Below are 15,471 nucleotides of genomic sequence, written 5' to 3' on the forward strand. Positions count from 1 at the left end.
CAAGATCATGTTTGAAATAAAATGGTATAAATGTATTTTAATCCACTCTAGGGAAAAACAGCTGTATGAAAGGTTACTCTTCGACTACTTCTGTGAATTAGTTCCTTATGTCAAATCATTATGCAGAAATAAAAGCTGTGGTCAGCCCACTTAAAATTCCATTTGAATCCTACTGGGAATGGAAAACCTTTGTACTATATTTCATACTCTGAACATTCTTCTGGACATTTACTAGAAGACTAAAATGTAGTAGTAATAAAAGAAGGGAACAGTATTATCAAATTCAAGAAAATTAGTAAAGCTATGGTTGGTTGAGGTTCATGGCTTCTATTGTTTCACAGTATTTCTCTGGCTGTAGTTTAGGGGATTTTAAAAAGAAATGGATGATAGTTTTACTAGTTCTTACTGACAGTTCAGTGACACTTCTATTTCCAGATAATGATTCCTGCAGAAAATGACTTTTTTTTTAATAAAATACCCAGACGTTGAGTTTAATTTCTCATGAGGAGAACTGTGAGCGACATAAAAGTCAAGGCTAGACAGGGAATTCTAAGGGATCTCACCACAGGAAGGTGAACCTCTTACCAGCTGGAGCTGCTTCTGATTGAGGCACCATGAAAACAATGGGGAATAGAGAGATCTCCTCCACCATCCTAATCCCAGGTCAGATAATTAGAATCTCTGCAGGCACTAATGGCTAGCTATCTTGAGTACAGCTTTCTGGCTGTAGTATCAAAACCCCTGTTCCTTTTGGTCACAGCTAATGATGATGTAGGAACAAAAACATATCTTAATGCACTGCAGTCGAACATTTTAAATACCTGTGGCTACAGCAGCATGTGAGGGGAAGAAATTTTTTTGTCTCATTCTTAATATTGCCTAATAATTGACAGGAATGAGGGTTTGTACCACAAGCACTTAACCCCACCCATTTAGTCTTAGAACTATTTAGCTTTATAGTCTTAAGACTGCTTAGTTAAGGATTTGTAATTTCAGCAACTTAAGACAAACAATTCTGGAGTTACAAGTTCAAAATAAATAGATCAAAATAATAAACACAGTGTTAGTAGAGAGAAGCCTGGTGTTATGCATGCCAGTGAAAGTCTCTGAAGGAACCAGCAAGCAAAAAAGTACAAATGATGTCAGAGATAAGTGGATTTGAGAAAGTTCTTCAAAAAGGTCTCTCCTTGTAGTCCTTTAATGAAACTAATTTGTCATAGGACAGGCAAGAAGAATTTCCTGAATTTGATTAAGCATTCAAAAATATGGAGTAGGAATACAACTTTGTAAAGCAAGGAGGTTCCTTGGGACCCCTTAAAGTCAGTGATGATATAAAGGTACAAGAAACAGTCTGGTGACTTGGAAGGCACTACTACAGAATTTTCAGAATGACCAAAAATACAGATGATTGTGGCAGATCCCAAAGAATTGGTGATACAGTAATGAAATGTCAGGTGAAATTCAATGTTGATAAATCCTGGTGAGTACCCAGAAGAAACATAACCCTAACTAGCTCCACACGAGGGCGTACCTAAATGCAATTTATTGATACTATCACCCGTTAGAAAAGGGGTTGTGGTGGAGAAAATTTCTATGGAAACTTAGCTCAGTGACATTCAAAAAACCCCAAATATATTTGTGAACATTTATGAGAGGAATGAAGAAAAAAAATCAAATGAACAATGAATACTACTGCTTGAGTATACCTTGACTATAAGTGTATTCCCGTTCCACTTCTAAAGGAACATGGAGAAGATTCAGAGTAGCAGGATGTGGCTATTCAGAGACAAAAATTGGCATCTGTAAGAAGGAAAACCTCATGCACAAGGGCCCATCAATGAGCAAAGTGCTGGAAAAACTTTGCAAAATAATGAGCACAAACAGGGATGAAACGAAATGGGGGAAAACGCTCCATTTTTCAAAATAAAAACCCTAGGGACCACTAAGTGAAGCCAGTGGTAAAAGAAAACTTTTTTTCACAAATATATAATGAAATTATGGCACTTAGCACAACAGGATGTTGTGGCACAGACAGTATAAAAAGGATTTTAAAAGGCAATGAGCAAAATAATGGAGATTTGCTTGCCGACAGCTATTAAATAGGCTATATGGGGTGTGTCGCTTGGTTTTGGCAGTCCTTAAGCAGCCGCTTGCCATAAACCATGAAAACACAGGCAAAAAAATCACCTCCTGTGCCTCCTACTGCTTTTCCTAACCCTCTGCCTCTTCCACTACCTGACCTTTGGCAGGGCTACTCGTCTCACGTTAAGTAAAGTGTTTGTTACACACATTTCCGTACAGACTGACTCAGTTACAGCCTCTTCAGGATTAACCCTCTGAGAACATCTCATGCCGCTCCTTTCTGTACTCCTCTCACAGCTTCCCTTCAGATCCCCAAACTGTCCGGTCAAACAAAATCTGCACGAAGATGTTGTGGCCACGCAGAGAAGCTCACGGTAGAGAACTCGAGCGGCTTTTAGAGGGGCGGAGGGCAGAGTCCGGGCGGTGGCTGCGGGCGCACCCGCGGGAGCGGAGCGCCGGTGCCCGCCCCGCCGGGATGCCCGCCCCGCCGGGATCGCCCCCGCCCGCTTTCCCCGCTTTCCCTGCCTGCCTGCCCGCTTTCCCCGCCTCCCCCGCGGCCCCGGCCGTCACTGTGTGTCCCTCGCAGGTCGCCGGAGGGAGCCGGGCGGGCGGGCATGAAGCGCTCTCTGCTGCGGCTCTGCCGGGCGCGGGACAAGGCGGCCGCCGCCAGCGCCTACCAGGGCGTCGTGTGCGAGGCCGATGCCGCCTCCGTCGCCTCGCAGGATGTCTTCAAGGTGCGTGGGGTGCGGTGGGTGAGGGTGATGGGGGTCTCTGTGCAGGGCTGTGTCCCGGGGTTGTTCCTCAGGACACCCCCGGGAGGATCGGTGCGGCTGGGAGACAGCCGGGAGCTGCCGTGGCTGTGAGCACACTGATGCTGTGTAAGTGGGGAGCAGGGGAAGGAGGATGTGGGTGGCAGGCTGCTGGAGCAGGGAAGCCGAAGTCATGATAGAAATAGATTAATAGATCACCCCTTAGGCAAAAAAGGCACGAAAGAGAAGTTTAGAAGCGCTGGAACTGTCACTGTTGAAGGGAAAGGGAACCAGCAGTGCAACCTACAAAAGTGATATTGCAACCAGGAAGGTTCTTCCCATTTTTAATCTTCCCGTTTTTAATCAAGAATAGGATGAGAAGTCGTGTATTTGCATTGCTGCCAGAGAGACCTAGACCAAGCTTTAGTGAAGCCTTTTTGAAGCATCGGAATAATTAAGCAAAGGAAGAGTGTGCTTACAGAATGGAAAACTTGGATAACTTTGGAGATTTTTAGCAGTAGGCTAAACAAATTTGACAAAGTTTGTAAATGGGTTTAAATACCTCCTCAGGTCATTTCCATCCACATATGTTTTCTGTGTGCTGGCTGTAGACCTGAGCAACACCTCTTCAGCATAATATGACTTGTCACTCTGATGGGTGATCTGTCACTACAGGGCTGGTCAGGCACGGGGCAAAACAGCTGCTCCTGTTTAAAATAACTTGCTTTGCTGTTTCTAGCTAACCCAAGTACTGAGAACACCTAACTGTTCTTTATTTCTTATTTTTTTAGTGAAACACTGCAGTATTGGCAGATAAATCTTACTTTTGTCGATAGAAATTATCATCAAGCCACACTTTGTCTTACACTGAGAAATAAATCCAGTGTTAAAAGTGGAAAAATGTGGTCTAGATCAATGAAAATAATAAAGGTAGAATGTTAGAAGGAATAGAAAATACTGGGCTCTTTAATAAGTTTTCTTAGACAGCTTTTTGGTGCCTTTAAAATTTATAGATATTGCATGTGTAATTGAGCTGTTATTTTTGTGACAGTTGAATCATCTCAAATATCCTTTCCACAATTATATCACATGTTTTCAATTAGCTTTTTCTGATTGCACTTTTGAAGCAAATACCAGCCCTCGATTTGGCCTCAGTCTTATAAATGTTTAAACACATTTGTAACATTATTGACATGAGTAACCTCACTGAGGTCAGTGGGACTATTAAGCTGAATGAAGCCAAACACGTGCTCAAGTGTGAATGGGCTGCTCTGTAATGTATATTTGCTTAAGGATGGCAAAAATTGTTCAGTCTTTTTGACTCAGGGGATCCTGAATAGCAAAGTTTTCCTTTACTTTTGCAGGTGTGAAGGGAGCAGTGATTTTAGGGAATTCCCTTTTTTTATTCTTTGCTTGCTTACACACCTTTGAAGATTTGCATTACCTTAGATAAGCATTTTTCTTTCTTATTTTTTTTTTTACCCAATGTAGTTGAACTGTTTTCTTTTTTATTCTCTTTTAATTTTTAGTATCTGTTTCTTAAATGCCTGCCCATTCTACCACAATCATGTCATTCTATCACTTTTCTTTACATAGAAATATGGGGTTTGAAAAGCTATAACAAAAATATTTGGATACTGTCATAAAATAAGAATCAGCAGAGTTTCCATAGTGGGCTTTGTTTGTAAAGCATAGTACTTGGAATGTGTCAGGCTGTCAGTGGGCTCACTGGGAAGATACTGAGTTGTTTCAGGCTGAGATAATATGCTGATGTTCTAAGATGCTGAAATTAAAAAATATATTGGTTTTTCTGACACAAAGAACATCACAGAAGTCCAATGGCTGAACTTGGAAGCCAAGGACACAGTATCAGTTTCTGTAAAAGGATCTAAAAAAATTGATTTATCAAGATTATTAGTTTTCCTCTCTGTTGAGTTCATTTTACATGGCCCTGCAAGAAAGAGTGTAGAAACATAAGTGATGAATTTGCTTGTTGGAGATTTTCCATGGTGAAGGAAGGATCTTGATCTCACTACAGAAGAGAAAACAGTGTATTCAAGACGATTTTCAGTTCATTTTGCACTGTTTCTCATCTGGATCTTATATTGATGTCAATTAAACCAATAACCAATCAGAGTTTCACTGTTGGCTCAATCTGATCAGGATTTGTGAATTTCTGTGTGAGCCCAAACAACTGGGCAGGAGTTATTGAGCAGTAATATACCCACAAAACCACATTATGGCATTGCTAACTTCCTGCCTTTCAGGAGAATGAGAAAATGAGAATGTTTTTGCCCAAAACAGGTAATTTCAGATGGAAGTGCCTGTAGGCTACGGAGCTTCATTAAGAAGAATCGTTCTGGGCTTACCAAGGTGGACGAGTTAAATGCCACCCCCCTGCATCACGCTGCGGAAGGGGGACAAATAGAACTCATGCAGCTGATCATAGATGATTCTTCCTGTGAAGGTAACATGCCTTTTATGAACTACTTTATTTAGCACAATAAAATAATTCAATAATCAAGATGCCCATTACCCAGCTGAACCAGGACTGATGAGTGTTATCTGCATTTATAGATTCAAATATATTTCAGACTGTCTGCCACACTTTGCACTCTCTCAGGTATGGCTTGGGTCACTCTTGTTGTGTAGGACTGTTTTCTCTCTAATGCAGTGAATCAATATGTCTTGCTTTGTTTGACACTCAGATATATAGTCTTCAGATGTGAAAAAGGAAACTGCAATGACTGAACAGATTTGACTTTCTGTTTTCCTTATTCATGTGAATAATAAGCATTACATAATAAGCATTGTGAACTACATCAGTCTCCACTGATAAAGTATATGCTACTGACTAAACATGCAGTGGCCATTAAAAACTTGTTTTTTTCACCTATTGATGGCAAATCTAATTTTAGATTCTGGCTGAAATATATATCTTTTATTTTCCATCTTTCATTTTTGTCCTAATGTTTTTTTAGGATATTTGTAGACGTTTATCTTCAGTTTTCAAGCTCAAAATGTATGGGTAGAAGAGACAATTTTTAAAAATGGTGTGAATTGATTTACTTTTGTGTTCTGAAGTGAAAGAGTATCTATGATCTTTAATTTTCTTATGGTTTGCAAGCACTTATTTGTTACCTCTTATTTCCTTTATTCGCACTCATTTATTCTGTGCAGCCTCTAAATAAATAGCTGTGAAGTCAAATAAAATAGGAAAAAGAAGAATCAAGGAGAGAGGGAAATCAAGTGACTCTTGGGTAGGAAAAACATGTATAATAATGGGCAAGAAATAGACAGGTGTTTCACCACTCCCATTCCTCTCACCAATACTGCATATTCAGCACAATATTTAATCAATTTAACACAATGCACTGCATCTCATGAAATCTTTTCCTTTCCTTTTCCAAAGAAATGTGGTAGGACAGATCTAAACTTTACACTGAAGACACCTTTTTTTTTTTTTTTTCCAGTGCAATCAGAACATTTGATGGTTTTGCTTTGTTTTTTTGTTTTGTTTTGTTTTCTCTCCTTTGACCCAGCATTAAATGTGATGGATTCTTCTGGAAATACCCCACTGCACTGGGCCACAAAGAAGAACCAGGTTGAAAGCGTTCGTTTGCTTCTCAGCAGAGGAGCCAATCCAAACATCCTCAACTCCAATATGATGGCACCTTTGCACATGGCTGTTCAGTCCCTGCACAATGAAATTGTGAAGGTAAGCCTAAAGTCCATGTAAAGGTACACACCTGATAAGTAGCTCAGGCAGCAGGTGTGTGCAGAGCACAAGGCTTTGTTGATATATTCCATATCTCCTCATATGTTTCCTTTAGTGAGCTGGATGTGTAACATGATGCCTGTAGAAATGTTGGTGTCCTCTTAGCACTGCCAGAAAAAAGAAACTTACTGATTTATAGAAATAGAAATGTTGGTGCTAGTAGTCCTTATGTTTCACAGAAAATTATTTTAATTTTCCAGACACAAGGGAGTTTCTTTAAAAGTGTTCTTTTTAAAACAGAAACTTCATGTAGGCATGTGTATTTCAAATTATAATGTTCTATTTCTTTTTTTTTTGCAATTGTATAGGGAGTCTTAGAAGTATTAAAATTCTTAAAACTAGTGTATTTTTTAAATAAAAAAATAGATTAAAACTAGTCAGCACAGTTCTTAGAATCAACATTTTAATAAACAATTGAATGGTAGTAGAACTAAATCTGCAATCAAAAATATATTGTGAAGAAATTACTAAGGTGTCCATGTTGAACCTTGTAAAAGAGCAATAGCTTTGAGATTTTAAGCAGTATAATTTTTTAAATGTCTAAGTACAGTGAGAATGTTTTCCCTTCATAGGCAGCATAGGGTTAGAATTTTAAAATTTTTAAAGTTTTTAATTTTTTAGATGAATACAACCTTAAAATTGCAACATTTTCCTTTTATCTTTAAATTTGTCTCTCTAGTTGATCCATGCAAAAGAAACATGTTATTTGTATTCAAGACTAAGAGTTCTTTAAAAATGCTTCAGTGTTCTTCAATCTTTTACAAAATCTGTATTTATTATGAATTAAGAACAATGACATCTGAAATCAATGACTTTTTAAAATGGGTTTTTTATCAGTTTCTGTGCTTTGGTTCTTGACTAAATCTCTGCTTTCATTTTTTCTCCACTCTGTTGTTTATTCAAACTAAATCTCCCTTGGTTTTCATTGCCAAATTGCCTGAGAGTGATTAAATGTTCCTCTAGCACAGAAAAAATAAATAACTGAAATTACTGAAAGACAATTAAATAAATATGTAGCTAGGGGAATAAATAAGCCAGTATGGTCATTACAATTTCCAGATCCTTTGCTTGTCAGAAAGTGCTGGAAGCAGTGATGGAGATAATTGATGGTACTGATAGTTCAGTGTCAGCTGTTAGCATAGGGACTGGAGCAGGATTTCAGGACTGCAAGGTCACAGTTTTCATCATCATTTTCCATCTCCCCTCAATTGAGCAGATTCCTAATTGAGCAGATTCTGCAACATTGCCACTTGCCAGGGAATTTTCTGTTGAAAACTTCAGTTAAAAATCCTTATCTGCAACGTGCTACAGAAAATACTTTCCCCCATTATTGAGAAATTGTTAAATCAGACTTTAAAATACTTTGCAGCTGTGTGCAGAGTTTAACTTAGTTGCTTGGCTGCCTGCTGGGAAGAATTATACTTCATATCTGTTCATATTTCTCACCAGCATATTTTGGCATTCTGCATTTTTTCCCTCATCTGCCAATGCATTGTGGGCTTTTGGCATGCAAAATGAGTAAGTTGCAAGGGTGCTATGGGTTGTAAACAACAAAAATAATGAAATAGGCTTTTGTTGTTGTGTTTGGCTTATGATTGACTGAATGTTTTCTTCAACATTTAGATTTTAGTCCAACATAGCAGTACAGATGTTAACCTGGAAGGTGAAGCAGGGAACACACCTATAATTGTAGCATGTTACAAGGACAATCCTGAAGCACTGACACTCCTGGTAGGTGTAATTATCCAGCATCTTTTGAGGTGATTCTCTCTACCCTGATGCAGTGTTATTCTGTTCATGTTCTGTCTTTGTTCAGTGCAGGAAGGTTAATCATGGACCTAGTGTTCAACTGGCTTTGCATGAGTTCCTAAGAAACTTCAATCTTTTAAGAGGGTATATTATATCTATAACTATCTGAGTGGCCAGCTTTAGGAAAAAACCTGATTTTGAAAGTCATGAGAACACAGAATGAAGCACATAACAATGTATGGCCATAACATGCAAAAGATACTTATAATGCATATGATACTAATAATACATATGCAACATTAAAAAAAGGAGATGCTACCTAGGAGACTATATCTGTAATAGTACAGTAATTTGTCAGATTTTTCTGTATGTCATTAAGCTGTGTTGGGACATTATTTTTCAGATTGAAAATGGAGGAAAAATATGTAAAGCAAACAAAACAGGATGTATGCCTATCCATGCAGCAGCATTTTCAGGTGCAAAAACATGCCTGGAAATTCTTTTGAAAAAAGGTAAATACAATGTTCTCAAGCAGTGAGTACCAATTTGCTGCTTCAGTTTTCAAATAACTGTGAAAACAAGAAATTATAACTGTGTTTGAATTTGCAAGAAGTTATTGCAGTTATTCCTATGAGTGATTTATGATGACAACTTTTGTATGATTGTAACAGCAAACTAGATGCTTTCCTAAATATGTTCATCCTCTTTTAAATGATACATATGACAAGTTCATATTTTGAGAGGAGAGAATATTACTGAATATGCTTGTTTTGAAAGCCTTTATTTTTTCTGGTATCTCGTTCTCACTTTAAAAAAATCCATTTATTTTCATCTCTTAGGTGAAGAATTGGGTCACTCTGCTAAAACCCACATCAATTTTACCAATAATGGAAAGTGCAGTCCACTTCATTTGGCAGTTCAGAGTGGTGACCTTGAAATGATTAAAATGTGCATTGAATTTGGAGCCCAAATTGATCTAAAACAGGTAAAACTCCAATTGGAGTGAAATGTATTTTTGATAAAACCTAGTTATCTCTAAATGTCTGAGTGGTATGAAAAGAAAGATGAGCAGATTATCATTGTTCATTTTCTTCTCCAACACAAAGCAGAGGGAGCAGCAAATGCAACCAAGTCTCTGGTTCAAATCAGGCAAAATGTTATGTTTCTTTACACAAGTCTGACCCTTTCTGATCATTCTTGTCTGTTCTCAGCCTTGCCTTGGCCTTTGCAGTATCTTCTTTGTAGGCAAACTCAAATTCATGATAATACTGCTGCTTCCATGGTGTAGTACCACTGGTGTAAGGGTCTGTGCCCAGATGCATTCATGAATAAACCTTTTAAAAAATATCTATCACTAATCAAAATGTTTGCAAAGATGAAATCAACTCATGAGAGCAAAAATAAATATAGTTTTGCCTTCTTTTACTGGTTTGATTCTTTGAACACACAGCTTTTGAAGGAGGTGATTTATGCTGCTGATTTTGTGATGGGTAGAACTGTTTTGGAATGGTTATGGCATTGTGGAAAAGCCCATTCCAGTGCATTCACCAAAATGGTCCTGCTCTAAAAATGAGAAAGTCAAGACCCTCAGGCATATATCAAAGCTGCTTAGTCCCATTTAGCTAAACAAAATCCCCTTTTAGCAAATATTGTTCTGTTCATTTGTATATTGCTTAATTATTTTATGAGTCTAGGTTAGAATAGTTTTTTAGCATATTGGACAATGTTATTTTATACCTGCAGAAAAATGGATTTAAAAATTACTTCTAAGGACGATTCCATTTTAGGAAGTAAATGACATTTTTAAAAAATGCATTTTCTGTATTATATAGAGCCATTTGCTTGTTTTTTCATTTATATTGGCCTAGAAATGGTTTTCTGTAGGTTTCATTTCTTGTATTAAATGTAGTACAATTATCTCAAATCTTAGGGACTTCATATAGAGTGATAAGAATCTTTGTAGTAATCCTTTAGAACTATCTCTTCAGTCTTTCCTGGTTTTGTCAATCTCTTTAGAATTCTACTACAGTTAAAGACTTAAAACTTCATTACTTGCAGAGAAATTTAGGCATTTATGAGTTACAAATCCTGGTCTGGTTCACTAGTGTGTTTAACAAATTGGAAGTTATGTTTCTGAGGTTTAAAAATGTGTATTTTGTCTTATTTCCTCATTTATAGAATGAGAAATGCACAGCACTTCATTTTGCTGCCACTCAAGGAGCAACAGAGATTGTAAAGTTAATGATGTCATCCTATGCTGGTGAGGAATCCATAATTGATGCTGTGGATGGGAATAAGGAAACATTGCTTCACAGGTAGGAAGCTGCTGTGCCAGATTTCACTATAAATTGTAAACCATGATATTCTTAGTTATTCCTTGCATTTGGAACACCCTTCCATTTGAAACTTCTCCATGGTTTGGGAGATGGTAGTATGAAAGAGTGAAAAATTCAGTCAGAATTCAGTTCAAAATCTTGGTGCTGATACTGAAATGCAAACAGTTCCAGTTACCTTGGAACCATGTCAAGGAATGGTCACTAACAGTTTGCATGGAAAATTTACCCCAGTAAAGTTAGGGAAACAAGTTTATGGAATTGTTATCATCTTCTGACAATGTGGAAAAAATGCCCATATATAATCACTTGATGATTTTCAGAAAATGAGTTTAAAATAATATAAACTGTTTAAAAAATTACTTTCTTTTATTTTCAAAAAACCCTTATGCCTCATCAGGTAAAATGAAATGGTTTTACACTTCATTGAGACTTCAAAGTTGCAGATGGTGTTTGTGTAATAATCCTCAAGGCTTCTAGTCTTTCACACTCCATTAAAAGTTAGAGCACTAGACTGTGGAGAAGTTTCCTAAATCTTTTGCAGCAGAAAGGAGCTTAGTTAAACATGCTGTCTCCCAACTCTATGGAATATAATTTATTTCCTCATCTATAAATTTTTTGCAAGAAATATATGTTTTGCTGCATGTAACTGTGATCACTTGACAGTGTTATTCTACAAAAAATTTTACAGTATGAAATAAGTGGTAGAAGCAGTGGAGATGATTGTTCTTTGGACACAGTGTAAAGTAGAATGATTCAAAGATAATTGGAGACATTAAAAGAGTTTGTTGTAAAATTAGGATATTGTTTGGGTACACTTGGAATTGTTGCCATGGAAGAACATGATTGAAGATAAAGTGATGACAGAATGCCAAAGCAAATTGTGCAGACACATGTACTACTTAACAGATAACTGGCTGCCTTATCTTTGAAAATTATTGTCCTTGAAAAAAGCTTGGTAAAAAGGACAACACTATTTTAATCCTGTGTCTGTGAAACTCTAAACATTATATAACCAAGAATCATTAAGAAGGTAGAAAGTCACCCAAATATCTCAGAATATAAAAAACTGAGTAGGAACATTAACTTGTTGAGAAACGAAACAGAAGTGAAGCATAGGTAGGACTTGATGCTTTTGCATTCCTACTGTCATGTTTTCATCTAAATATTTCATAAAATTACTTTGCTTTCTCTTCAGCCACCTTGGAATTTTTTTCAGTATTAATGTGTGGCTGGAAAGGTCTGCTATAGATAATGGAGGCATCTCTACATATTTGGAACCATGACTTGATTTTTAAAATATGTCTTTTGAGCAATCAGTTCTAACTATAGTACACCCAATGTTTTATTACCTCTTATAATGCTAAGGCAACTGTTATCATCTGAGATACAACCTTGGAACTGTCCTTCTGTGTGGCTTATTGAGTCAAAATATTTTGCAGAGGTCTGACTTGTGATAACATTTTGTTTGTGTGTATTTATTGTGCTATACTTTCATGCTTAGACCAGTTTTTTCCTGTAATACATAATTCCATGCATTACTGTAGAGAAAAACCTAAGAAGATTTCAAGTGTACAGACAGCTTTAAAACATTTTTGGTAAATGAAAACTTTTTATCAGTATATTTAATTAATACTACTGACTATGCTCCATATAGTCCCAATTTACACCAATTATTTTGTTGATATTTTTTCAAGTAGACTTGCCTCCCACAGTCAGAATGTATGTTTGGACATTGCCATTTTAACCTCATACTGGCATTATTGCACAAAATGCAACCAAATTATTTTTAAATAATGAAATAAATTTGGGGCTCCAGGCATGCTTGGAAAAAACTGCATATGAAATTTATGGAATTCTGTATTGACTTTGTGTGGCACACTGAATGATCTGGCATATGAAATTACTGGTTCTCTTAAAAATCAGTGGTAAAATACCTGTTTACCTACCAAGGAAGTATTTGTTTCCTGCAGTGTGTTTTGAATGTAATAACTGAACTGAACTTAGTTTGAAAAGATAACTCCATGCAAAAAAATAAAAGCAGTTTATTAAGATGAATTATATAATAAGGGAATACCTCTATTTTAAAATTGATTTATTTGAAAATATTAGAAAATGGGGAAGAATGCTATCCTTTGGCTTGAAACTTCATTGTCCTTTCTAATATTGCTGTATTTTTGCATTTTTCTCCACAGAACGGCACTGTTTGATCATTATGAACTGGCAGAATATTTGATTTCAATGGTAAATATTTAATCAAGCAACATGTTTAGAGAGATTATTGCTATCTATTGCTGCAGTTCTGCACAGAAAAATTCATAAGGTAGAATGTGTTCTCTGGTATAGGCTACTTAGATGGGTAGATGTATTCATTTCATAATGTATAATTGAGACAGTGCAACAGTAGTTATTGACCCATAATATCATCCCAGTTACAGGGGATGAAATCTTACATTTTTATTTCCATTTTAGTTACTCAGAAAAGTTTCATAAACAACTTTTACCATATATGGTGAAGTGGTCTGGTCACCCTACACTCTTCAGACATGGAATACTAAAAAAAGTGCTGAACATGCATTGAATTTCATCTGGTTTTTTTAACAAATTAATAATTTCTTTAAAGAATGTCCATACAATTAATGTGGGATGACATAGCCATATATCAAAGTTTGTGCATGATTTAGAAATATTTTTTATTCTATGTGGTTTGGTTGTATTTCTTCAGTGAATAATTATGGAGAAGAAAGAGAAGAAATGTAATCAGGGATGCTACTGGCTATGCTCCCAGTGTCCATTTGTGCCAATTAAACCAAGGCTCATAATCATTTTGTGCCCCACTCAGCTGAGGACATTTTCAGCAATCATCAGATTTATTTTTTTGTTTTATATGTATTTAGGGTTTTTACTTCATTTCATGGCAATTACACTAAAAGAAATTCTCTTCTACATACAGTTTTGCTTTTCTGAGAAAGTCTGTTACAGGGATTTGATTTAGTTAGAGCTAGATGTTTGGCTTACATTTGATTCAAATATGAAGTGGTGAGGTTTCTTAAACTTGTCTGACAAAACCAGCTGTCAACAAAACTGACTACCTGAGAAATACAGGCACAAGTTCTTGCATGTGGAGGCTGGTGTGTACAAAACATTATAACATAAATTTCTTTAACACTGCATTTGCTAAGAACAAACTTTGATTCCTTGAGTGCCTTTGGCTAGCTTGGCCTCTTCCATAGATTTGCTGAGGGTTTCTTTGGCTTTCCATATAAAGTACATCAATTTTGATGCTTTAGGATTGCATAGGTTTAGTTTGCCCTGTGTGGGAATGGATCAGAGTGTGTCAGATGGAGCTGGTGGAGTGTTGCATGTACAACCTGTGCTGCCTCCTCCCTTGGACTCATGGCAAGATCACAGAGTTCTGCCTCTGCTGTATAAGCAGTATTTTTACACATTTTCTTCTTGTTTTTTGGACCTTTTCCCCCTTTTGCTTCTTTCATTTTATCTCAAAGGAAAATAGAAGATTAAATTGGTAAAAATAATAATTGATATTTACAAAATTGGCATGTTTGTTTTTATATTCACATCTGTTTAATTCATTTATGTTAATGCATTCAGGGCAACAGAAATGGAAAGTTAAATGGAGCTCAGAAACTATTTTACAAACTCTTAATTTTCAGCTGTATTGTAAATGAGGTGAATATATGTGGCAATATATAAATTACTTCTTACTGTGATAAGTAATTATGAATTCTGCCAAATTACTGAAAGCTGAACAATTGTGTTAGCTGGTAGGAAGGTGATTAAATATTACATAAGGAACTGGAAATTGCTGCCCTGTGTTCATTGAAATAAATGAGACACTTGGATAAAAAAAAGTCTGTTTCTTCATGAAAAAAAGAATTTTTAGGATGTTGTCTCACCTTGTAGAATGGTAAATGGGGAAAGGGTATTGCATGTATTACTCCCAAATATTTAATGAACATACATTGGAAGCTCCCTGTTTCCTGTGGTAAAGTAATCATTACACTTTTATTGTGTGCTTCTTATTACTACATTGCAGGTGTTACCATCCTAGAAAGTAAATACTGCTCAGGACTGTGATTAATTCTCTCTCAAATTAGGACTAGACCCAAAGATGATTCAAGTTAATCGAAAAATTGCCATTGATTTTTTTTTTTCAATCATCTTTGGATGTTATCTGAAATAAAATGGATTTTTTTTTGTGTACTTTGTTCAACTCATCAAGTTCAACTTACAACTCGATATTTAGAAAAAATAATATCAAAACCATCATAAAATATACATACACCTCATTGGTTCATTTGTGTGTATCTTCCTGCTCCCTTGGTGGGATTTTTTAGATAAATATGTTTATGCTTACAGTGGCACTTTGCTGATATGACCATAGTGATATTGTGACTATAGTGACTCTAATATTCTGGCAATATGTGTCAGTGCAAAAAGTAGATGAAACAATAAAATATACTCCTGTTGATACAGCTGCTTTGGTGTGAAAATGGACTTGGTTCAAATCACTTATGCTGAAGGATAGAAAACTAATATAGGGTGAGCTAAGCAGATTGAACTATACTAATTTCTGGATGCATTTCTTCTTGAATCGTGTTCATACAGTGTAGAGGTTTAGGAAGATCTTTTTCTGCTAATTCTTTGATAGATAAGACCACATCATTCAAAGGGCTACTATTTTTGCATTTTTCCATGTTGTCAATCCTGGTATTTTCAAGTTTATATTTAGAATTTAAATACATGGAAAGGTTCTCTG

At 36.3% G+C, this 15,471-nt stretch overlaps 1 protein-coding gene across 1 annotated transcript in view; it reads left to right on the top strand.

The window, feature by feature from the left end:
• The first annotated feature begins 2,557 nt into the window (after positions 1-2,557).
• Positions 2,558-15,471, top strand: part of TRPA1 (transient receptor potential cation channel subfamily A member 1) — a 31,007-nt gene continuing 18,093 nt past the window's right edge. Inside the window, 9 exon segments of the mRNA XM_056484015.1 lie at positions 2,558-2,640; positions 2,642-2,816; positions 5,136-5,298; positions 6,374-6,549; positions 8,233-8,340; positions 8,762-8,870; positions 9,198-9,343; positions 10,537-10,673; positions 12,887-12,935. Coding sequence (XP_056339990.1) covers positions 2,558-2,640; positions 2,642-2,816; positions 5,136-5,298; positions 6,374-6,549; positions 8,233-8,340; positions 8,762-8,870; positions 9,198-9,343; positions 10,537-10,673; positions 12,887-12,935 — 1,146 coding nt within the window.

Source organism: Oenanthe melanoleuca, chromosome 2 (genome assembly GCF_029582105.1).
Source record: "Oenanthe melanoleuca isolate GR-GAL-2019-014 chromosome 2, OMel1.0, whole genome shotgun sequence".
In the NCBI taxonomy this organism is placed as follows: domain Eukaryota; kingdom Metazoa; phylum Chordata; class Aves; order Passeriformes; family Muscicapidae; genus Oenanthe; species Oenanthe melanoleuca.